This window comes from Thermobia domestica, chromosome 9 (genome assembly GCF_964235325.1).
Source record: "Thermobia domestica chromosome 9, izTheDome1.hap1.1, whole genome shotgun sequence".
Lineage (NCBI taxonomy): Eukaryota > Metazoa > Arthropoda > Insecta > Zygentoma > Lepismatidae > Thermobia > Thermobia domestica.
Genome location: NC_137462.1, coordinates 71771545 through 71796240, shown reverse-complemented (window position 1 = coordinate 71796240; position 24696 = coordinate 71771545). Strand labels below are relative to the sequence as shown.

At 35.8% G+C, this 24696-nt stretch overlaps 2 protein-coding genes across 13 annotated transcripts in view; one reads left to right on the top strand and one right to left on the bottom strand.

Moving 5' to 3' along the window:
• Window positions 1-17937, top strand: part of LOC145694741 (scoloptoxin SSD14-like) — a 126541-nt gene extending 108604 nt beyond the window's left edge. For 9 of the 10 annotated variants that reach the window (XM_081771329.1, XM_081771331.1, XM_081771332.1 and 6 more), the window contains 5 exons: window positions 2422-2683; window positions 6478-6668; window positions 8783-9020; window positions 15913-16026; window positions 17714-17937. In XM_081771329.1, the coding sequence (XP_081627455.1) occupies window positions 2422-2683; window positions 6478-6668; window positions 8783-9020; window positions 15913-16026; window positions 17714-17860 (952 nt within the window). In that variant the 3' untranslated portion in view covers window positions 17861-17937. The remainder of the gene's footprint in view (window positions 1-2421; window positions 2684-6477; window positions 6669-8782; window positions 9021-15912; window positions 16027-17713) is intronic. The other variant, XM_081771326.1, reaches the window with a different exon arrangement.
• A 2318-nt stretch (window positions 17938-20255) lies between these two features.
• LOC145694739 (scoloptoxin SSD14-like) overlaps window positions 20256-24696 on the bottom strand; it is a 142392-nt gene continuing 137951 nt past the window's right edge. For all 3 annotated transcript variants that reach the window (XM_081771324.1, XM_081771322.1, XM_081771323.1), the window contains exon 11: window positions 20256-22585. In XM_081771324.1, the coding sequence (XP_081627450.1) occupies window positions 22439-22585 (147 nt within the window). In that variant the 3' untranslated portion in view covers window positions 20256-22438. The remainder of the gene's footprint in view (window positions 22586-24696) is intronic.

The following is a 24696-nucleotide window of genomic DNA, read 5'->3' as shown; positions in this document are numbered from 1 at the left end:
AAGGTTTTTCCTGTAATTTCATGCTGGAATAATGTGGACACTGCAGTGAATATAACAAAAAAAAGTATGATTTCTTCAGAACTGACTCATTTTAGTGTAACAATTTCCCTATAAGAAATTAATTTCGGAGGTCCCAAAAATTTCTTTATATTGGCATTTTTAATGTGTCATTTTATACTATAAGTAGTAGCATAGTACTAGTATAAGTAGTAGCCGACCAGTAGTAGCAGTACCAGTAGCAGAGTTGGCATGGGTCAATGAAAACTTGACCCACGACCTACTGACCCACCACCCACCATGACCCACCACCCACCGTGAACCACTCTCATCCACTTTGACCTACTCTGACTCACCAAAATCCATCGTCATCAACTCTGAACACGATCCACGGCCTCTTCTAAACTGACTAAAGAGTTTACACTTGTAATAAAACAAGACTGTGAAATTGTCACTAATCGGAGTTTGAATTTCTAGTCAATCGCTCAAGCACCGCTCTGTTACAATAACAGTGGATCTGACCTTTACGACATAAAATGGTAACGTGTTTGTCAGTGAGGAAATTGAAACAGTTCGAGGTGGGGGGAAATTAGTGTGTGCCTAAAATATACTTGTACAAAGAGAGTATTCTTGCAGGTGTTAATTTCTGAACGCATTCCACAAGAAACTTCTATTCGCAGGAAAATACCCCTATACAATATGGAAAAGGTTATGGTTTCTCAGTTCACAGTATTTTTCTCACAAAAGACTTGAAAAATCAGTTGTTCATAGGGTATAAAGGTGCTCAGGTACCCTATGTGAGAGCATTTCCATAAAGTATGCTCATAATTGTAATTTGTGTAATCACTAAAACACCATGTTAAATTTAAGTTACAAATATGCATAATTGCAATTATTATGAATATTTATTCAAAGTAATTTACCTAAAGCAAAGAAGAGACTTACTAAAAATTAGGTACAAAGTTGAATAACACAAATAAGCCATTAGTAATACATTTTCCGTAACACGTAATTTTCCACCTTAAAACAAATCTGAAATCGGATTTATTTCCTGTTGGTAACTTTTTGGCGGTAAATCATCCTCAGTGGAATGATGTCCATCCTTCAGCCAAGAAATAACTAGCTCGTCTACTTTGAGCTTGTCTAGCGGTGGACCATTAACATTGATGAGCAACAAGTTCGACAATGTTTGAGCACTTCGTGTATATCTAATATTAGTCATCTGTAAATTCATAAGGGGAAATTTCCGTTCGCACTCTGTCGTGGAAATTGATAATATTTCTACCCGATTTCTGCAACTTCTCACCGACAATCTACTTGTTAGACTTAAGTCTGATAACGATTTTTCTTGGTTAGGTTTGAAATACTCAGCAAAAAGTATAATCTCTCTATCATCATACAACATCTTTTCCATATCGACCATGTCAATTGGTAATGTCGACCCATGTAGAACAAAAACTTCATCTACCACGCCTTTGATAGGGAATCTTGTGAATAAATTATCAATTAAAGCCTGATAAACTGATGATTTCTTATTTGTTTATAAATTTAATTTTTGTAATTACACATGAAGGTTTGATACCATTACCAAGTTCTCTCCCCCGTCTAGAAAGGGAAAGGGAACGAGGTTCCTGGAAAGTGTTCCCTCCCTCTTCAACTTCAATTACCACACTGCTGTTTGCCATGTGCCAAATTTGTTTCTAATTTTTTTTTTTTCTTAAATAACATCGATCGTTTTCAATCATTTTTACAAACCAAATCACTACCAATTTTCCATATATAGAAAGTGCCCACCCCCCACACAAAGGAGAATTTAAAAATATGCTAGGACACATTCTGTTTATTTTCAATAAAGAGTTAATACACTGAATTTCAACTCCGTAAGTTTAACGGTTTGCGAGATACTCATTTTTTATCGCAAGAATTCGGATCCTCACTACCTCCTTAGGATATTATGTATTATAATGAAAGCAATATAACATATTGGGTGGGTCACAGTGGGTCACGGTGGGTGGTTGGTCATAGTGGGTCACATGCTGTTGACCCATGACCCACTGACCCACCCAGAAAACTTGACCCACTGACCCATCGACCCACTGACCCACTCCATCTCTGACCAGTAGCATACTTGGTAGGGCTTTCTTATACTAATGGTCCAAATTTCGTAATTTCTAAACTACAGTAAAGTTGAAAAATTTGCACATTGTTTCAATATACACTCGGAGCAAAATAAAGGACCTCGCACCTCCATTTGCAATTTCGTTTCTTTCGTAGAGGTTACGTTGGCAAAGAACCTAATTACATCATAGGGTTAACGTTGACACTTATCTACTCTAACGTTTCCCACTGTTGAGTCTACTGTGTATAATGTTACGTTTGATTATTAGCATTAAACGGTTAAATAATTATAATTTCTAATTTCAGCGTGAAATGGGAGAAACCAATAATTGTACCAATTACTTCAAGTTCTAGGAAAAATTTTACGTTGATAACAGTGAGACCTCCTGCAAGTGGGTTGGTTTTAGTATATATATTAAAGATTTTAGAAGAGCTTGGTGCCTTTATTAAAGAGGATGAGGATTTGGAAAATAAAATTCTTCGTTATCATTGGTTAGCAGAAACCTTCAAGCATGCTTATGCGAAAAGGACATACCTTGGGGATCCTGATTATGTTAATATCACAGAGGTAATGAATTGTAATTAAACAAATATAATTTTCTTTAATGTCTGAAATATTCCGTTTTATTTTTATTTATTATTAATATTATTATTTACTATTTACAATTACTTCAAGGGCATCATAATCTTATAAATCGACAGATGCTTGTTAGCAGATTATAATAAGGCATGTTTTTACTAGCACTATGAAATTTCAATCCAATCCTAGTATTGTATAATCAGTATTCATTTTATGTAATACACAAGTTGTACAAGAGTTGCTTCCGGTTTTCATGTAGACCAGGGGTAAATAGGGACACTTGACGTCACGCCGTCCCCTGTGCCTATCTTTGTCAATCGTGATATTTTAGAAAGCGGAAGGACGCCATCGATATTTTTTTGGAAGTAGGGAACAACGTCCGTCCGCGTTCCCCCTCACTTTAACCCCTGATGTAGACTACTTTAAATTGTTCAGTCAGCTGTAACAATCCTACCTTAGTAGTGTTATATGAGTCCCTAAATTTTTACCGTCTTGGTATTGGTCTTGCACCCAGTCTTGGTCTTGGTCTTGCTTGGAAGAGTCTTTCAAGTCTTGTATTTAAGAAATCCTATGCTTTTCATAAGTAAATTTTACTCTGGATATAAGAAATTAATACATTCTACAATGAGCCAATAGTAATGGAAATGAAGTGTATGTTTTTAAATGTAATATAGTTTGACCTACGTGTAAGTATAATGATAGTGTACAACATAGACGATGACCTTTAATTTTTTCAATAGGTGCCCACTCTTCACTACCTTAACAGCACAATTACATAGCATGCATATGCCTATAATGTTTCCTCAGGTACCTGGGAATGAGTCCAGTATGTGCCTTATATACTCCTGAGAAACAAATTCACATGGATGGCAAGTGATAGTCACAGTCTATATCCGCCCCTAGGTACATGCCTGACATGTACCCGGGAAACGTGTCTTGTATGTTCCCCATGCCGTAAGAGTCAATGAACCACAAAATTACTCCTGCAAAATATGTTAAATCGCCTATGTGCGTAATGTGTTTACATTAAGGTGAGTCTAAACAATACTTTAAACAAGTTTAAAAAAAATACAAATCTACCCTAGAGTGGGCGTGAACCAACCTTTGGATTACTAGCAGCATGCTCTTCCGAGTTGGCCGCAGAGGCAATGGAAAGATCGGCGCTTGTAGAGAGAGAAATTGTTGAGCTTTTTTGCATTCGACTAATCAGTGCTCCTTTAACCGCATATATGCGAACATAACCATTTGGGATCAGATAAAATTTGCTCACCATGTAATTTTATAACAAATTGACGAGTGTCTATTTACTTTATTTCATGGTTCTTCCATATGCACTTTCAAATGATCGGCGAGAGTTGCCATCTAATAAAGTTGATGCGTTTATTGCTTCTAGTACACAATCGCTTAGAAAAAGAAGCAACAAATGCACCAAACGTGGGGATGAATTTAGAACACCTAAATGGCGAATGTCTAGCACATCTTGTGCTGTTAGGGTATCTAAAACAATATGTACCTAAAGGACGTACCTAGAACATGACAGATATATGTCCCAAGTTACGACATAGAAACAAATGACTGTTAAGAGTGCGAAACTGAGCCAGGTATATGAATGCTATATTTGTGATACATAGTTGCAAATATCAATTAGGTGTAACAAGTACCTAAAACTGTAGGTAGCTGAAGTACATACTTGGCACATGAATATCATATGTGCCAAGTGTCGGGTGCCTAAAAATAGCTGGGACACCTAAATGGCACATGCCGAGCACATCTTGTGCTGTTAGGGTACTTATAAGATAAATCACAACGTTTCGTAATCTTTTTATATTTTTAATAGATCCAATACTCCATTCGTTCCCAAACTGTGGATGCTACCACTGAGACGCATTAAGGAAACTTAAGACAGCACAGATTACTGAAATATCACGAATTGCAAAATTATTTTTACACTGTAAAGGCGTCAGATTTTTTCTTATCACGATTAGCTAATCTTTGTGTTCCAATTAAATATTGAGATTTTGTTTTACTGATTCCAATATGTACTCTATGGGGCAGAAACATAGACATTACGCAAAAGCAACGAAAAAATTGGAGGCTTCCGAAACATGGGGCATGGAGAAAAAAGGAGAGAATTAGCTGGGTTGAACGGAAAACGAATGAGGTGTTAGAAATAGTAGCAGTAGGGGAGAAAAGAAGGATTTTAGATGTAATTAAGAGGAGGAAGAGGAACTGATTGGAACATTGGCTGAGAAAAATCTTTTCGATTAATTTTTACACCCCCTCAAACACATTTACATAGATTTTTAACCTCCCTAAATATTTCAATGACCCAGTTTGCGTCATAGCCCCCCTTTGTGGGCACCCCTGGCTGAAGGAAGGTATTAAAACAGAAAATTGCTAGCTAAGGACCACCGTACATCGAAGCTTCTCAGTTACAGGAAGTGATCTGCCAATAATGATAGAATAGCTATGATGATGGTGATTATGATATGTTTAGCAATGTTGGCCAAAAAAGAGAAAAAAATACTATAATAATGATTATAATGAAACCTATTAATATTTTAGAATAATTTGAGTGAAAACTGAAAACGACTCAACTGTCAATGTCTTTTGTGTAAATTAAATACTTTTGACCTATATTAGAAATACAAAATAAAGGCATCATACTCCAAGTTATTTGAAATAAGCATAAAAAATCACTTTCACTTGTGAATATGGATTATTTATTGTTGTTTAATGTTATATCGTTCAATCCTCGATATGCCGTATACCTAAGGAGGCTAAAAAATTATATTGATAATAAATCAATGTATAAGCATCTGGTCATGAAATCAAACTTCGGTCACATGCACTAAGTTTTTTGTCAATATCATGAAAGTGTTATTTCGATATTAATTTTATGAGCACACATTAAAAATTCGAACGGATGTTTGATCCTAGGAGCCAAGGCGATATCCATGTAGTCGGCACCTATGGTGTACGGAATTACCGATATTCAATACTACATCGGAACACCATTAATATGTTTCGAAATGGAGTGAAATATTTAGTGTAAGGTCCCACGATTATGCACCGAGGCTAAGAGAGACGGTGGTGATGAGAAATGAATGAAGTGGTGGAATAAAGACAGTAGGAGGAAACGGAAAACCCCAAGAAAACGCATGCACACGGTGTTTGCCCACCAAAAAGGCTCACATGGCGAAATCTGGGATCGAACCAGGGACCGTATGCACCACAGGTGACTGCTCTACCACTGAGCCGGTACTTGCACAAGTGTCTTGGTCTTGCATCGGGATTCCCGGTCTTAATCTTGGTCTTGGTCTTGTATGCAAGACTTGCAAAAACTGCAAGACCAAGACTCTTGCACTCATCACTGCTTAAAGTGCAAGGTCTAGTTTGTAATTGCACAATTGAGTGTAAGGAGAATTCACATTTGAACTCTTAGTACCTAAACTATTATACGAGATTACGACCGTTTTCGAATTGGCGTTTATGATTCGCTTGTATACGTATATGTATTTTACGGAAGTCTTAGGAGACAATCATCGCTTTTTAATACGAGTAATTATTCTATTTAACTAACAAATTAGACACATCGACGTAAGTAATTAGAAATGACTTTTACTATTGTTCTAGTACTTCTACTTCACAATATTTTACGACTTGTGAAAAACGTATAACAAGACTAGTAGTTTTCAGAAGTTGCCCCCCAAAGTGGACATTTGATTCGCACCAACCTAATATAAATGTAAAATTTCTTTTCTCCTTGTTTATATTTCTAGATCATGGACAAATTACAATCAAATGAATTTGCAAAGAAAGTACGGCAGAAAATCAACTACAAGGAAACGTATCAGAATATATCGTATTATGGACCAGAGTTTGAGCAGCCGAGGGACGCTGGTACGGGCCATATTTCTGTCTTAGGTCAGGATGGAGATGCTGTAGCCCTTACAACCAGCATAAACACATAGTAAGTGTAATCAATTATAAATATTTCCGTACTTTTAAGTTGCAAAAAAGAAAATAAAATGCATTTTTTGAGTTTTACGTCCCAGGCTTATGCCGGCTAGGCTAAAGGAGACGGTGATGATGAGAAATGAATGAAATGAAGAAAGTGGGGGAACCCCGTGGAAACCCATACACACAGTGTTTACCCACAACAAAGTTCACTTGGCGGGATCTGGGTTCGAAGCCGGGACCCATACACCAGAGGTGAACGGCTCCTGCAAAAGAGTTACATGATTCAGGGTCGTGGCTACATAATCAAATGTATGTAAAAATGATTGGAGGAATAAATTTTTCGATGCTACGTGTTACTAATCATGATAATGTTTAAAGTAGACTGAATTTTCTTGGACAATGGGCCAGCGATAACATGTAAGAATGGGTATCGTTCAAAAGTCTAAAGTGCATATATCTTTAAAAATATGACGATTAAGACTAAAAAAATGGAGGAATTACATCACCCGGGGAATTGGGGAGGAAGAAAGAAACGGGAAAGGAAGGAGGCGGCTTGGAACTGTTGTGAGGTACCATCCCAGCATTTGCCTAATGTGAATGAGGGAAAACCCATGCTAATCTCACTCACGGCTGAAAAAGTTTACTTTTTCGTCCGTATGTCCCCAACGGGAATCGAACCTGGGACCAGTCAAAAGATGAAAGCGTTAGGGATTTCGCTACGCGAAGCTACTTCTAAATATATGAGTACAAGTCCTAAATTTTAGGCCTTCTGCAGATTACGACCTATGTATCTTAAGACTTGTGCACCTCCGTGACGGAACGGGTCGCTACTTCACTTAGATAAAGATTTTTGACCGGATCAGTCACATCTGGGTCTCGCATATTCGACCTAGTTTGACCCGCACAGAGTCAATGACCTAGTAGAACCCGAAACATCAACTCTACAGCACTACGGCAAAATTTTGTAGTGGATCAAAACAGACACAGCCGCACACAAGAAGATAGTGACTATATGGTTAGCTTACACGTCTTCGGCGTGGGAGACCCAGATTCGACTTCCGGAGAGTGCTCACGAGGTGTGGATCCCACATTAAAACTGTAGTTTCTCGTCTCATACAATCTCGCTGCTGAAAGTGATGCTAATACAATTAATCAACCACAAAAAAATCTAGATTTAATGAGAACAGAGAGGGACAAAGGAGATAATTGTGTTTGTTAGAAATACCTCATACATATTCTTTATTTGAATTACGATGTTTCACCGTCTCCTGTTTACACCTAATTTGCTCGAATCATGATCGGTTCAGGTCACTGTAGATTCGGATGTGTGCGAGTCACTGGGGATCGTGGATCATGGGCTTGACTGCTTCCGGATCTTCTGGGTCACGCATCACGAAATACGTGACTTGTTCCATCTCAGGTGCACCTATGATTTTTAGGACTTGTGTAGTTTAGGACTTACGCAGCTTAGAGCATGTGTACTAGTTGGTTTTTAGATCTTCTGCACTTTAGATTTTGTAAATGCTTCATTCAATTGCTTCAATTCTGAAATTTGTCATCACCACACAAAACTGTGACAGTATAGTAGTTGAAATGAAATGAAATATTTTGAGTTTTACGTCCCACAGTTATGCCGGCTAGGCTAAAGGAGATGGTGATGATGAAGTAATAAATGAAATGGTGGAATGAATAAAGTGGGAGGAAACGGGAGAACCCCGAAAAAACCCACGCACACATTTTTTGTCCACCACAAAGTTCCCTTGGCGCGAGCTGGGATCGAACGAGGGACTCCAAGCACCAGAGGTGAACGTTCTACCACTGAGCAACCGCGGTCCCAGTATAGTAGTTGTAGGGTGAAATATATCCCAGACAATTGTTCAGTACCTGTACCACTGCAGCTGCTTGTGTGGTTACTGGGGATGCTATTGAAGTTAGTGCTGTATATTTTAGAACACTCTACATATATCTGTGATATCCTACATACGGCATGTTGGGACCACCACAAGTACATATCCTCGCCTTCTTGTGCACGAACTTCAAGTGAGTTTGGTGAATTTTACGGGAATTCCTAAAAGCGTTTCCAGCATTATACCTATCTATCTATAAAATTCATATACTTTTCAGTTTTGGCTCGGGTATCCTGTCTCCAGAGACTGGCATTATTCTGAACAACAATATGGATGATTTCTCAACTCTAGGAATTAAAAATTCATTCGATTTACCTCCATCTCCAAATAATTACATTCAACCTGGGAAAAGGCCGCTGTCTTCTATGTGTCCTACCATCATTCTGGATGGGAGGAAGATTCGGCTGGTTGTTGGAGGAGCCGGAGGATCGAAAATAACTACATCTGTTGCACAGGTAAGATTATATTTCAAATGTTAAATTAAATACTGGCAAAATATTAAATGCTTGAACTGATTCTTGCTGTTTTTTGTAACAAAAATTCATGTTTATTTAAAATGTACGGTATATTATATTTTCTTTCGGAGCCTACAATCTTTTTCAACTTTTTCGTATAACACATGGATTCTGCGACACAGGAATAAAAGAGATCAGCTTCTTTTAAGATGATCAATATTTTGTTATCTTCAAAAAGTCTGAAGTCTTGTTCAGAAAGGCCATACTCCATCGATCAAAAGAAATGGCAATTTGAAGAAGCGACGTCTGTTGAGCAGAGCGATAGGACAAGACATCTCATCGTAGTGCCTTCACTAGGTTTGCAATAAATGGCCTGGCATTTTCATGGAGAACAATAAGTTTATCATGTCTATTGGCGTGATCATTTTAATTTAAGTGATCGTTTAAGTGATCATTTTAATTTAACAGATTGAGAAATTGTGTGCAGTAGCGTTTAGCATTAACCATTTGACCGAACCGCAGCAGTACATGATATAGACTATACCGACTTGACCCCCACCAAATGCACAGCATGACCTTTCCATGAGTATCCTGTTGTGTCATTGAAGTTGATGGTTCACCAGGAGGTACCCATGATTTCCTGCTCTGAGAATTGTCCTGACGAATCCAACTTTCATCGCCAGTTAGAATTCAAAGCAAAAGCGACTTCTGTTCTTGTCTTTGAAGCAGCAATTCACAATGATTAAACGTTTCACAACATGTCTTTCTGTCAATTCTTGTGGTACCCATTTCCCTCATTTCGTTATTATTACCATTGCTTTTAAACGTTTAACAGTTGATGCATCGACAGTTAGTGTTTCACACAATCTTTTTTAAATGTCTCAGATGGATTTTTTTTCAATAATGCCTCTAATTATTCATTTTCAACCATTTTCACCGGACCAGGACGCTCTTTGCCATTCATGTCAAAATCGGTGTCTTTGAATCATCTAATTGTTTCAGATAGAGCATGCTCTCCATACGTCTCCAGTAGGAAATGACGACTTTCAGCTGCAGATTTCTTGAAATGAAAGCAGAAATTAATACTTCCCGCTTTTTTTTTTTCTTGTTTTGTTCAATGCCCGACATTTTCAAGACAATAAATAATTATCCTTTTCCCTCCGGTCTAAGGTCACACACTGATAGTGAAGCCTATTGATAATATTTTTATATACTTCTGGTGTCACTTTCCGCTATGTTAAAATAGCACAATATCTTACTTCTAATAGTCTATACCGACAATTGATTCATTCTCTAATTAAAATTTTAATCAATTTATGACTAGTGCAGCCTTATGTGTGCCGTTTATGGGTAAGCTCAATGTTATTTAATGCAGCCTTATCTGGGTCGTCTATTGAAATTTCTAACAAAAATAGTGGGAATAATATTGTTAATTTAGGAATTTTATGGCTAACTCTAATCATTTTCACATGGTGTTTAATCAGTAAAAATGTAGTTTAGTTATTAGCTATAATTTTGGCAAATCTCACGTTCAAAGTTGCTAATTTCTAGTAATTAGCGTTCAGCACAGTTAAACACACTTCCCAGTCAAAACTCTCTTTAATATTACGAATATAAATGAATCGATTTCTGTTAAAAGGGCATGTGTTCTGTAAACACAATTTTCGGGAAATGACAAAAAACTTTTTTTCACGAGTCGGTTCGGTTGATGAAAAAAGAAAAATATGTGTAAATGTACATGGTTACTGATTGTTTATTTTGGCTATAAAGATATAACTTTGAATTATGGTTTAATCTACAAAAAATATTAAACTTTGGACACATACGCTCTTTTAACAGAAAACATGGTGACATAAAATGTGAAACCAGGTTTTTTCTGAAATATATCTAAAATTTTAGACACTGTTTCATTGGTAGTATATTAGTGAGAGACAGAGATACTAATAATAGTAAATAATTAATAATTTGAAAGCAAACATTTTTCTCCCCAAAATTACTTTTAAAAAAATAAGCTCTGTCACGATAGATTCTGAATTAACACTTGTCGTCACTGTTTGCTTTACTCCGACTTGTAAAGTACTTTGAATCCATATCGGAAAATACTGAGGTTAATACTGGAATATACCTTGGCCACCTACATGCTGAAAAGAAATCCTGCAAACCTTAATATTGTGCCAGAATAAAAGGTGAAATTTTCTTACTGTGTCGTTTACGGATCTACAACTGTGGCTACAAAGTTGAGCCTGATTTTCACCTGGTGTAACGCCAAAGCAGGCAATTATAAGTTTAGATGGATTTTATTTATGTTGTGTGACGAGACATAATTTGGAATTCAAGGAAGTAGCATTTGCATAAGAAAATATTATTTTAATGGTAGAATTTGTATTTTTAACCCAAGCGAGTTTTCTTTAAGTTTTATTCACCAAATTCCTGACCGTTTGTCCAGATTCCAGTACAGCTGATAGACCGACCAACAGGGCACATTAATATATTATATCATATTATAATAATATATTATATTATAATAATATAATTCAATGGGTTATATTTCCAACACATTCCAAGGAATACACTTCCTTTTAACAGAAATCGATTCAAATACAATAAAGTATTATTTACTATTTTGATGACCGTTCTATCTGTTGTACTACTTACGTTGTTACCTACAATTTATTTTGCACATTTTATTTATAGTTATCGCTTATAAGCATGGCCTCATGGCGAACAGGGATTCTAGAAATTTCAATCTCTCATAGCTATTTTCATTGTGTAATTAATTTGGGACTGAAATTTTTGAGTGTATGTTAGGTGTGAACACTGTACTTCTAGAGTTCTGTTAGAACAATAGTGCAACTCACATATAGCCAACATTGCCACAAAGATTGATTACAAAAAAGGAATTCAAGGGATGTACAGTACCTTGTCAATGGTGAAAACTGTAAACATTTTAGGAGTAGGATATTGATGCGCAAGTATTTAAGACAGTAGGAAGGATATTACAGTGTTGCAGTTGTCCAACAAAACTATGGCATAATTTGCTTGTTTTACTATTAAATTATGTTAGCTATAATTTTAAAGGAATTTAGCCATTTTTAGCCAGGCTCTGATGTCGTCTGTGGATACAGTGAATAGGAATCTGAATAGAAATGCTTGTTTGTTAAACGAATTGGATCATTTTCGGCACCGATTCGAGTTAACCTAAACATCAGTCAGTACTAAACCTTAAATACAATAAAACAACATCGTATTTTAATGTCCTGTATTAGCTTTAAGGCTGAAAGAGGCGAATAATATCCAGGTAACTGCAGATAGAAGATAATCAAATAATTGTAAATTACGACGAAACAAAGAGAATGAGGGTATTCTGAGAAAATAAGCAAATACAGACTGCGGATTGGGAAGGAATAACTCACAGTGTCTTCTTCAGAAGGTTCTTGGCACTCCACAAACTTTACGATTTGAAAATCTAAAGTTGAACAAATATCCCTGATATTACATTCTATGAAGGATTATGGCTAGTCAGAATCGAAACCGGAACTACACGCGTTGATTATTCGGTTATTTGAATATCACATTAAAAATCATATTTTTTAAAACATTGTACTGTAAAAATACTACTGGCATATATTTTTACATGTTGGAAATGACTGTAAAGGAATTGAGATGAAATCTGCACTACAGCTATTGCGGATGCAGATTATCCTGAAAGGACATATAACTGTCATGGCATACAGCGATTATCTTGAAGCCCGTCATTTTGAATCCGACTTAAAAAAAAAAAATAGGAAGGGAGTTATAGAAAGCATCTCAAAAGACACTTAGAACTTTACTGTAATATGGCGGGACTTATGATGGACAAAGAGAGTTTTGTGCCATGCAGCAACTCAGAAAGTTTTTTTTTTTTCCTGTTACAGTTTAACCCACTTCCATATGCATACCTTGGTAGCACGTACAAGATCTAACCGATATTCCATCTGTCCTAGCCCTTTGTAGCATGTCACCGTCAACTGTGGCAACAGCGTTGGTTATTCTGCGTCTAAAATTATCAACATTTATCACAGAACTCCATGAAAATATTCCACGGGTATTATTTCAGGGGATGTAGAGGGCCAGGCAATTGGACCCTCTGTCCAAATCCAACTCTGTGGGAAAGTTCTGTCCAGGAAATTCTTGATTTGTTAAGTTCAACGGGGTGGCGCACCGTATAAGTGCAGATCATTCAATTGAGGTGTTGAATTCAATTTCAGGATATCAAAGTAATTTGCAGCATTAACCGTTTCTTCGATAAAAACGAATGACTTTATAATTCAATTAACCAACACGAATCACTAAGCATTAACTCTGGGGTTATTATTTAGACCTTACCACCTCCCTTACAGCATGTGAATTGGTTGAGCTCTAGGTGCGTACATTATATTTATTAACTTGCCTATACACATGCATATTTGATTCATCTGAAAATGTCACTCTCTTAAAAAAACATCCTTGTCTATACATGCAAGAATGTACGCGTTTTGGTCAGTCTTCTGGTTTGATCTACTTTAATAATTGCAATCAGTATGGAGAGAAATAAAAGCGCTTTCGGAGTACCCCCTGTGCTGCGAGGGATTTGCAACTCCTGTGATCACCTACGACTACGAATCGACTTCTACGGTGAACACCAGAGAGACTGCTGATTCTTTCCGTGTCTAATCATTTCTTCCTGGTCTGCGTACGTGACACTTCAAATTCGCATTGCCTTTTCGCATGAAATTACAGTACCATTTTCTTCTAGATGGCCGAGAGGATTGTGACTTCCCCTATCACGTCTTAAATTTTCTCTGGACTTGGGTATCCGGTTTGTTTAAACAAACCGTGCCACACACTACGTTTTCCTGTGCAGACGCCCTTTTTCTCACTTATATTTCTCCTGTCACCTAGGAAGACAAGAAAGTCATTCATTACGAACAGGAAAACACTCAGTTGGTACATCACACAAAACTCACTTTGCTTCTCTATGTCAAAGACAACTCCCGGTGGCAGTGAAGTTGTGAAATACCTTTTGGGACGTGGTACATGATATATCAAGTTTACGTTAATATATCAGGTAACACTTTCGAAAAAGTGGACACTTCCAAATATTCAGGACCAACATTAACAGACTAGAACCATATCCACGAATTAAATGTTGACTAAAGGCAAACAAAAAATCCGTTATCCAGACAGTGGTATATTGTACACATCAGAGATGGAGTGGGTCGGTGTGTCAAGTTTTCTGGGTGGGTCAGTGGGTCGTGGGTCAACAGCATGCTACCCATTATTACCCACCACCCACCATGACCCACGGCGACCCACCACCCACGGTGACCCACTGCAACCCACCACCCACCATGACCCACTGCGACCTACCGACTCACTCTGCTCAGTGCATTGTAGACAGTATCTTCTGAAGACGGGTAAATTTGTCTGCGTTTTACTTTCAAGACCTTCATTTCCCTTCCTTTTCCATTTGTTTCTGTCTACTTACCTGAGGTGAGTAGGCTATATCTAAGTGAAAAAAGAACTTCAAGCACTTTTGGATATTGATATTTGTAATTGTAATAATAGCAATAGGACTTATACTACTACTTGGCTTTCGAGGCCTGTCAGATTTTAGAGGAGCTAACTACTAGAAAAATACATTTTTGAATCACTGTAATGTATAAATTATTATATAAAAAATTGAATGTAACTATGTGTGCCTGATCATCACGGCCAAATTGCAAATTCAAATGAAATGACTTTTGGTATATAGTTAGGCCTTAATCCAAACCGGGATGTTATATTGCTTTCATTGTAATACATATCCTAAGGAGGTAATGAGGATAAAAAATTTTGCGAAACAAAAATGAGTATCTCACAAGCCGTTAAACTTACAGAGCTGAAATTCAGTATATTAACTTTTTTATAATATTAAAAATAAACAGAATGTGTCCTAGCATTTTTTTAAAAAAATTCTCCTTTATGGGAGGGTCACTTTCTATGTATGGAAAATTGGTGGTCAGTTGGTTTGTAAAAATGATCAAAAACGATCGATATTAGTTAAGAAAAGAAAAATCAGAAACAAAAAATACAGTGCTTCGCTTCATATATCCATTGCTTTCTACTATAATAACTGCTGAAGCTTATGTTTATTATATGGAGCGCTTACAGCACAGGGCAAACAATCCATAAAATTGTGAAAAAAATAGACAAAATTTGTACTGTAACCTTAAGTACACGGAAATTTTAAGTTTCGATTCTATGCATAATTACATGGAAAATTTTACACCTTTTTCCTTTACGTTGGTCTACTTCCCTCGACTTTCAAATTTCATCTTATATACCTCAATTCCGTTACGAATACTAGATCTGTTACAGGTTAAAGATAGTTCAACGCCGTATTAATAAGATATATTGTATTTCTTTAAAGGTATTTCAATTAATATAAAATATAAAAGAAACTAACTGTTGGATATCGAAAAATCTATCTCTATTTTCTTTCCGGATGAAGCTATGCGGTGTATCTTTCAAGCATGTATTATTATAGAAGCTAACCTATACATCCCATGAGGTCACTCATAAGGAGAGTGGAAGAATTCTCCGATCTGTCTATTGGTAATAATCCGATATGATACTGACGTGGTATTCGAAAGTGATATTCCAAATGATGAAGCGCAATTTTGTTATATTTACCTCTCATACTCATAGTTTGCTTGATTGTTTGAAATTTAACATCCCTTAAAAGACGGAAGTTATATCGGTGTCCCAATTCGGAATCGAACTTACAAGACACCTGCATTTGTGTCCCGCTGATATTTTAGAAGTAGGAGACCAGTCAATAAAACGTTAACTGTTGTTGAAGAAGCTTTTCTTTCTTTTACTTACTTTTCAGGTAATAGCTGACCATATTTGGGGAGGTAGAGGTATCAAAGATTCCATAGATGCCAAACGGTTCCACCATCAACTTATACCAAATAAATTAGTTTATGAAAGCGGTATTAACAACGTAAGTATATCTTACGAATTGACTCACATTGTGTATGTAATACTGCAAGTATTAAAACCCAATATCTGACACTTAGGAAAGGAAACTGTTTCTGTAAAATATAAATAAATAAGTGAAACCAAATCACTTTGATTTGTTCAAAGTAGGAACCTCTTTTATCTACACATAGCTTTGCACGTCATCATTGCTATTGTCAAAAAACTTCAATGTTGTTTTCAATTTGGGGAGAATAAAGTAATCATAACAAAGATCTGGCCAATATGTAAAAGTATAACAAATACTTCGCCGCATTGTGCCCTGTAGCTGTGTCATGCAGCAGCTTCCAGTAGAGGCAACTCCGATACTGCGATCTCACACGTGTGATTCTTTGCAGCAGACGTTTCAGAACTTCCACATAAAAGGCTCCAGTGACAGCTTGGCTGCAGTATAAACATTTCCGCTTGACAATTCCTTTGCTAACGTAAAAGAAATCAGGAGTGTCATGATTTTTTAAAATTTTGATTGGTGAGCTTTATAGGTTTGAGTGAATCGGAACCTAATATTTCTGTGATTCTCATTTCCTTGGGTTCAATTTTTGGCCATCAGTATCATGATTGTTTTTAGAATTTCTTTTGACCACTCTCCTGTTTCCCCATATTTCATTACACAGTCGAAACAATTCTTTCTTGCCTTTGTCTCCCATATTTTGTCTCCCATATGAATTCGATTGGTATACAGAGTGTCCGGAATGGGACTGACGGTTTTTATAAGTGTAGAGTTTTAATATGGTCAGAGATACAGAAGAAAAAAAAAAACATTGACATTAAAGGAAAACTCAAAAGTTTTGTTCAGCAAATTTTCATACTTGAACAACTACCGGTGACGGCGCTAGTATCGCCGATAAACAGAAATGGCGTCAGCAGTCGAAAGGGCGCAATGCGTGTAGTGGTTTGTAGAGACAAAATGTGTTGTTCGTGTTCAACGAAACTTTCGACGTGTTTACCACAAGGATCCTCCATCACGCAACAGTATCCAGGCGTGGAAGGATACATTTTTATCAGCGGGAAGTATAGTGAAACAACACAGCGGTGGTAAATCGCGTGTGTCAGAAGAAAATGTGGAAGCAATAAGTGTGTTTCTCACGTAGCCCGAGGAAGTCAATTCGCGCAGCGAGCAGGCAATTGGCAACCCCAGAACACACTTCGTCTGGTTACGCCATTTAGACCAATTCGGTAGGGGTGGCAAACATAGCTCTAAATTTCACTGAAACACGCAATCTCCTCCACCTGACACACAAGTGTTTTGGTAAAGGTTGTGGTTGTTGGAGAAGAAACATATATTAGTAAAGTTTAATTTTAAAACTGGGCTGCAAGTCGAATGAGTTTCCTTCAATTATCCTTTTAATTACATTTATATTAGAAAAAAACAGCTAGCAATGGAGGTAAATGGTGAAACAATTTATGAAAATACATTTGAAAAAATTAAAAAGTTCGAAATAGCACTATGCAGTGTTAATGAAATTTACTCGCGCATTGTGACTAGAGCTCAAACTGCGTTGAAATACCTAGGCATATTCTATCATTTCGAACTTATTGGCACCATTTATTTATCAGAAAAAAAGGATTCTCGAAACATATTAGACGTGCACTATATTCTTGCAAATGAAATATATATTAATCTGGATTATCCTTTATTTTGATTTGCACAGGATATATTGATGGGCTTACGGGCACGAGGCCATGTGTTACAGGAACAGAAACGAATAAGTAGCGTTATAAACGCAGTAGCCAAGTACGAAGGTGAAATCAGAGCTAATGCTGATTTTCGGAAACAAGGAGGCGTAGATGGGTTTTAAAATATAAATTAGCATTTTCTTATGCATTTATGCTATAAATCTTCTAGTTTATGATATGTAATTTTTCTTATTTTTTTTTTAAAAAATATACTCAGTAATATTACAAGAATGTGAACTATTATATAAGATTCATTATTAAAAGTAGGAGTTAATTATCCTTAATTCGGAGTGTAATTGTAAACTTCCTGTTGGAAGTATTTTTTCAAAGAATCACTGTATCGTCTACTTTTATTATGTACGAACTTTAAAAGGAAGAATTTTGTAATGAAATTTATACTAAAATAAATGTTTATACTATATATTTTCTTTTCAGCTGTCTGATCGAATGGACTATTTTTTTTAAATTTTAATTCGAGAATCATATTTTAGTTTCTTTAAGTTAGTCAAAATGAATTGGATGTGCATAAAATGCTGTTTTCTTACTGTTGCAGCTGTGACAGAGAATATTAAATGGCTCAGTTAACAAAAATACCACTGATTAATACCGACGTAGCATTTGTTCTCTTCTTAGTTATCTTTAATGCATTGTTCTTAATATTTTGTATTACTCTGTTTACTCAGAGGAAGCTGTGCTTTCACAGCTTCCATGGACGCTAAGCACATATTGATTAAGTTTCGTTTGTGTTTCAAAGATCGCCAGAGTTGAATCGATTTTATTATGTGTAAGTTTATCTCGCGACACTCGTGTATCCAGAACACCAGATCAACAGCTTCTATACCAAAGCATGTTCAGCGCGTGTGCTACTATTCGGACAGGCTAGGATCTTTTACGTGTACGCCAGTGCTGATGCAACATTGCATGGAAGACACTTCGAACCTTCGCTGTGATACCTGCAGGTCAGTATGCTCCCTTCAGGTGCCATCGCTGTTTTTGATGCACTGTCTTTGTAAGCCCCCTCCCAACATTATGTACACCGTACTGTTTTAGTTCATCTGCTTCTATGATCCATGTCCCTCGCCTTACATTCTCGTATCACTGAATTTCGTAATCGAACTGCTCGCATGTGCTGTTGTACATTGTCCGCAGCTGGTTTCTCTGTGTGCTACATTTGGCAAGTCTTAATTTATGTAGTAATAAGTTTTTAGGAGCTGGAAACACTAATATTCGGAACACAGATTTCACTTCGTTGATTCAAAACTGATCGTTGAAGGAAAGACTTGCACAAAGCAAGAACAGCGCATTGTTCCTCTTTAGAAATAGTGTTTTAAAAGTAAATTAGCAAATGCAACGAACATTAGTGAACTTTTATTTCGTCCTAACCGTTATATAATTGATAACCAGTGACTAGTGAATTCTAATAAATTGCAAAAGAAAACATATTGTTTAGTATAATCCAGAACTAGTTAAGTGTAAATTACCGCAGAACATCTACATTTTGGTCCTTCTTATCGGATGGAGGAAATTTAATAAGCAAAAGTTAGTGCACGATTCAAACTTTGGAGTTATTCTCTGTGGATATGTTACGAATTGTGATTAGAGTGAAAGACATTTGTTTTCCAAGTGAACTTGTCGCATATTATAATAATTATTATAATTATAGCAATGCCAACGTGCATGCATTAATACTACGGCATGTTGCCGAGCGAAAGAGCAAGGAAAGAAGGCTGGATCAGCGTCACCCAGCTGATGACACCCAAGGGAATTTTGTTGTGACAATGGACGAAGCATGGTTCCATCTTAGTGCCTTTGGAAAAGTTCGGACCATCTACCTACAGGTGTGTTCATGTAAAAGAAAGATTTAACTATACATCAATGTAGACAGTTTTTCGAAAGGTTTTATGGTTGTTACTGACTTTTCTAGAGAGAGAAGCTGAAAACTAGTAAGTGGATAAATAAGTCAAAATCAATGCTGCTTGTTATCAAGAACATGTCCTATCCCCAAACCACACAGACAAAATATCAGCATTGTATGGGGACCACAGACATCAAATGAAACTGCATCAGGATAAAGCTTCAAGTCACATGGCTAAAAGACCACTGCATTCTAGTAACGTATGGCAGTTGCAATTGGTATCCATTCTATTTCATTCGAAGATAATTTAGTTAAGGGTCCAGATGCTAGTGCCAAGGTTTACTTTGCATTTGGACTTCCCAAACTGTACTTTTATCACGCCGAGTTCGCACGGTAAATGGTATCTGGAGAGCTTGCAAGCATGAGTAGGGAAAGTACACTATTAGTACAGCTACAATATCAGCTGAATGGCCATTACTCGAGCATAATCAACCGTAATGGGCTGAAATATTTTAAGGAAAGAACTTCAATTTGCTCGGATGGAAACGAAGCAGCCTCTGCAATAGACTACTGATACTCGCTGTTTAACTAATACGCAATTTCAAGTTTCACTTATGTCAATTGTAATTAAACGAGAATAAGAAAGTTTCTTTCAGAAAATGTTATTACAGATATTAAAAGTATATTTACACTATTTCACTATTTACATATAATTAGGAACAAATTATGCCTAAAATGACAGTTCTACAATACAAAACATTTACCAACTATTCACTGAAGTAAAAGTCAAATAGCGTACTCCATTACTTACACGAGTTTGATACATAAAATTGAGTTTTGTAAAATAATTTTTAACACAAAAAAGATAATCAATAAAATAATTTTTATTATGCAGGCTAAACATTTCGAATTAGCTTATAAATACACAGAATGCAGATTTTTTCCCTAAGATTGACATTAGTGACTCTAGGAAATTGTCATTTTGAAACACTGAACTACTCTACATAGTAAAAATATTTCATGTTCTAAATATCACATAATAAATAAGAACGAACGGCAATAATAATAATACTGTATCGATGCTTTTGACATCAGCTCAGGTTACTAAGAGGACATAGATCAAGTATTGTTAACACTATTCTCGTACAGCTAACGATAAATAAATCGAGCTATTAAAGAGCTCTTCGAATTTGCCACTTTTTTCACTATTTTAAATATAATTGAAAAAAAAAAGCAATGACCAAGATATCACAGTTTGAACTTCTTAGCTGTCTGGTAGTTAACAATCCTATGAAAAAGTGGTAGGTTCTAAAAGTTGTTACTTGCTAAATAATATAACCAGTTATATTGTGTCCTACTTGACAGGCAGTCAAATAATACAAGGATATTTTTTTTCCTGAAACCGTGAGCACTGTTTCATAGTACAGTAGAATACTAGTATAATGAAACTTTGGAGACCTTTTACATTAATTTATTATACTGAAATTTTGTTGTACTGAAATAAATAATTCTAAAAAAAAAAAAATTATATCCACTGCAGGATCTCATTACTTCAGCATGAATTTGCTTACAAAAAGTTTGATAATTACTTATTAGATAAAAGGAAAATTAGCACATTGCCGTTTTCTTTTTATCCATATTGTCATTTTAAAATTAACAGGCACACTATCATGTACGTTGCTTTACGAACAAAAAATGAACGAGTGAATGTGAGATGAGATATCAATAAATTGAAATTAGAGATATAGAATAGTGAAGTTCACTTGTTGATTTTAAACTGTGCTCCTAATGCGCCAATAGTGTAACTTCTTGCACTAAAAGATACACAAATCTTAGTTAATAGGATAATGCTCAATGTCTACTTTAAAACTGAATCCTGTTCGATTGATTGCATACATGTATGAAAAATAGCTACCATATCATCTGAATAATAAAATGTAATACGAAAAACAGGATGAATTTCAATTAATTTGAAAACCAAGTTAAATATACGAAAAAAGAATTTTCACTCGTGATTCCAAAAAGTTCGAAATTCATTAAAACGAAACGTTTGCTGTCTACCCAAAATTGTGATATATTTTTCGTTGTTTTATGTTACTTTAAACACTGAAAAGAATTGAGACATCTTAAAGCTTAGAAGTAATATCAATTATATTGTATAAACCTTTGTTTAGGTACTTCAGGACACTGATTGAAACATCGTTGTCTTTTTAGTATCTACGATATATATGGTTTATACGGACATGAGTTACAGTTTTACAGTCTGTTTTATTTCTTAAAGAAGTTGTGTCTTTTCGAGAGTTTCTTATACTATTAATTCGTGCCAACATTATTAAAAGATGTTACATTAACCCGTATGCTGTTTCATAGCACTTCGTCATCATAACATATTTACAGAAGTTTCTGAAAGTTTTTTTTTTTTTAAATTGACTGCATGTTAGATGGCTTCTCAGTAACTTAACATATATACACACATACATAATAAAACTTATGATTATTACTTTTACAACTGTTCTTTGTATAGTTTCTTGCAGTATTTTTTGAATATTTTAGAATATTCTTTCTTTATAAAAACTTCACACTCACATGAATTGAACTGCAACATTTCTAATAAATATAATCAAAACACAAACTTAAGGTCATGAATGTACAGTACATTGGACTTGACATGATTAAAAAAAAAAAAAAAAAAAAAAAAAAAGAGCACGTTGAATAGTCTATGTTCATTCGGAATGTACTTCCACCTTTTTCTTTCGTTTATATTAAGTAGGAAACTTAATAAAAGACATTATCACAGTTATCTACATCATAACATGGATAAAATTGTATAAAATTTGTGTTTACACTAAAACCCAGCTACAATTCCTTGTCGTCGGTAATCACTGTTCGCAGTTACAAAGCCATTTTCCTTGGCAATGGCTGTCACTGTAGATCCACCAATATTAAATCTTGATGTTTTATGTCCAATCTTCTCTAAACCTTGTACAATTGACTGCAAAATAAAAATAATATTAATAGTTTCAATAATAACATATAACGATCAAGAAAATGTGTATAAGGACTTTGCTTGGGTATGAAAATATTAGTTTTGATGTGAAGAAAATTATTCCATAGATAATATACACTATCCTCACAGGTAAATAGACACCCGAAAAATAAGCCTGTGACCATTGTACAAAATGAAAAAAACTGCAATAGATACTACTGAATATGCGCTCTATACACAAAGATCTTTATGAATTAGTTATCGGATGTTGGGTTTTCCTCTTAGAATTGAAGACATATATACAAGTTTCTATTCGACATGTATGAAGAGTGTGCCAAAAATTTCGAGAGACTTTTTCTGTATCACACAACCGATGACAAAACAAGGTTGCTGTTCACGTTAGAATCGTAAAAGTGGTTACACACATCATCACAACAAGACAAACTGCACAACTGCCGCTGCGCACAGTACGATATCTCTTGGCATATTGATTTATAAAAATCTGTGCTCCCTGTGACACAACATATTAGAGAATTGATCAAGTTTTCCATACAATCTCGTAGTGTAAAATAATTCTTGTATTACAGTTTCAGGAAATCTCTATTTTTCAATTCAATTTTAGCAGTTGAATTTTTTTAACGCTTACGAAGTGGATTCAAGCGAAAATTAAATATTCAATATTTGATATAAAGGTAAATTAAACGCAAGTAGGAGTACCACAGTGAGTATGTCTTGCAAACAACAGTCACTGAGATTTTAAGAGTATCGGAGAAGAAAAGTAAACGAGATTATCGAGAGAACCTGATATTATGGTTTCAAAACTTAAAATTATATGACTGGGTTTGGAAATGAACTTTCGTTCTAGTAATAAGAGTTTTATCGTTGAACAATCGTGTCTACCCTTCCTCTGTTATGAATGTAGGCGCACCTGCAGGGATAGTTGACGAGGAATCATCGGTCCTGTGAGATTTAGTGCATTTTTAACAATCAATATTTTCAATATCATCTACACTGTTCCACTTCGTTATAGTGTTATTTTTAAGCGAAATTTCCGAAGAGTAATTAGTATGCGTTTATATTAGCAATTATTATTTGAATGTTAGGTTATCAAATTTCAGAAATACTTAGGATGAGGTTACATTTGAAATTAGTATAATTTTTCCTTTACTGCCCAATTTAATATTTTTGGTACACATGGATAGTCTTTCATTCAACGTTTCATGTAGTACTGATAACTATTCAATAACAAAGGATTAGGACTTTAGATTTCTGGGCTTTCGGCATCTAAGAAGATTTAGCTCGTCACGGTTTGAGGGATGAAGTCCCTCGGCGAGCACACTATCCGGGGAAAGGGAAGGAATAAAGGATTGGGGAAGGAAGGAAGCGGCCTGAAAAAGCGTGTTCACTTTTTCGACCGAGTGGCCCCACCGGGACCGCTCGCACAGAAGGCGAGAGCTATTCAATAGCAAAGTTTATGACAAAATGACTAAAGCTACTTTCAAATTGATTATCTCCCCTGGAAAAGCATTCTATGGACAAGAAAATGATAGTGGATACTGTATATTTTAATTGACTGTATGTGACCGATTGGATTTAACGTCCCTTATCACCACCAAGGCTAAGAGACAGGACCTATTCCTTCAAATGGGATGCGAACTACGAATCTTATTTGTATACAAGGGAAACACCTTCGTCAAGTAAAGATTGGAGCTAGTGTGTTGTACTACAAAGATCTTTTTTGTATCCGTCAATGTCTAGAATTCAGCAATAATCTGCCACAAAAGAAACTATAATACAGAAAACATGTAAACACAGTGACAAATGGATAAGAGCAAAATTAGTAACTGTGGAATATGAATGTTTTACCGCAGCCAAGTTAGTATGAAAGATAAAAGTCATATACTGTCGGGGCTGTCAACTGAACTGGAAACGAAAAATGCGTTGAGTGACAATAGTCAGGAGACAATCACATAAGAAAAAGTGGGAAATGAGTTAAGTATAAACACTAGGACAATTACAATGCACGTACTGGTCGACAGAGCAATGAGCGAGTCGTAGCAACAAATAAAACTACCATCAGAACATCCCTTTCCAGCACGGTTACCACTACAGAATAT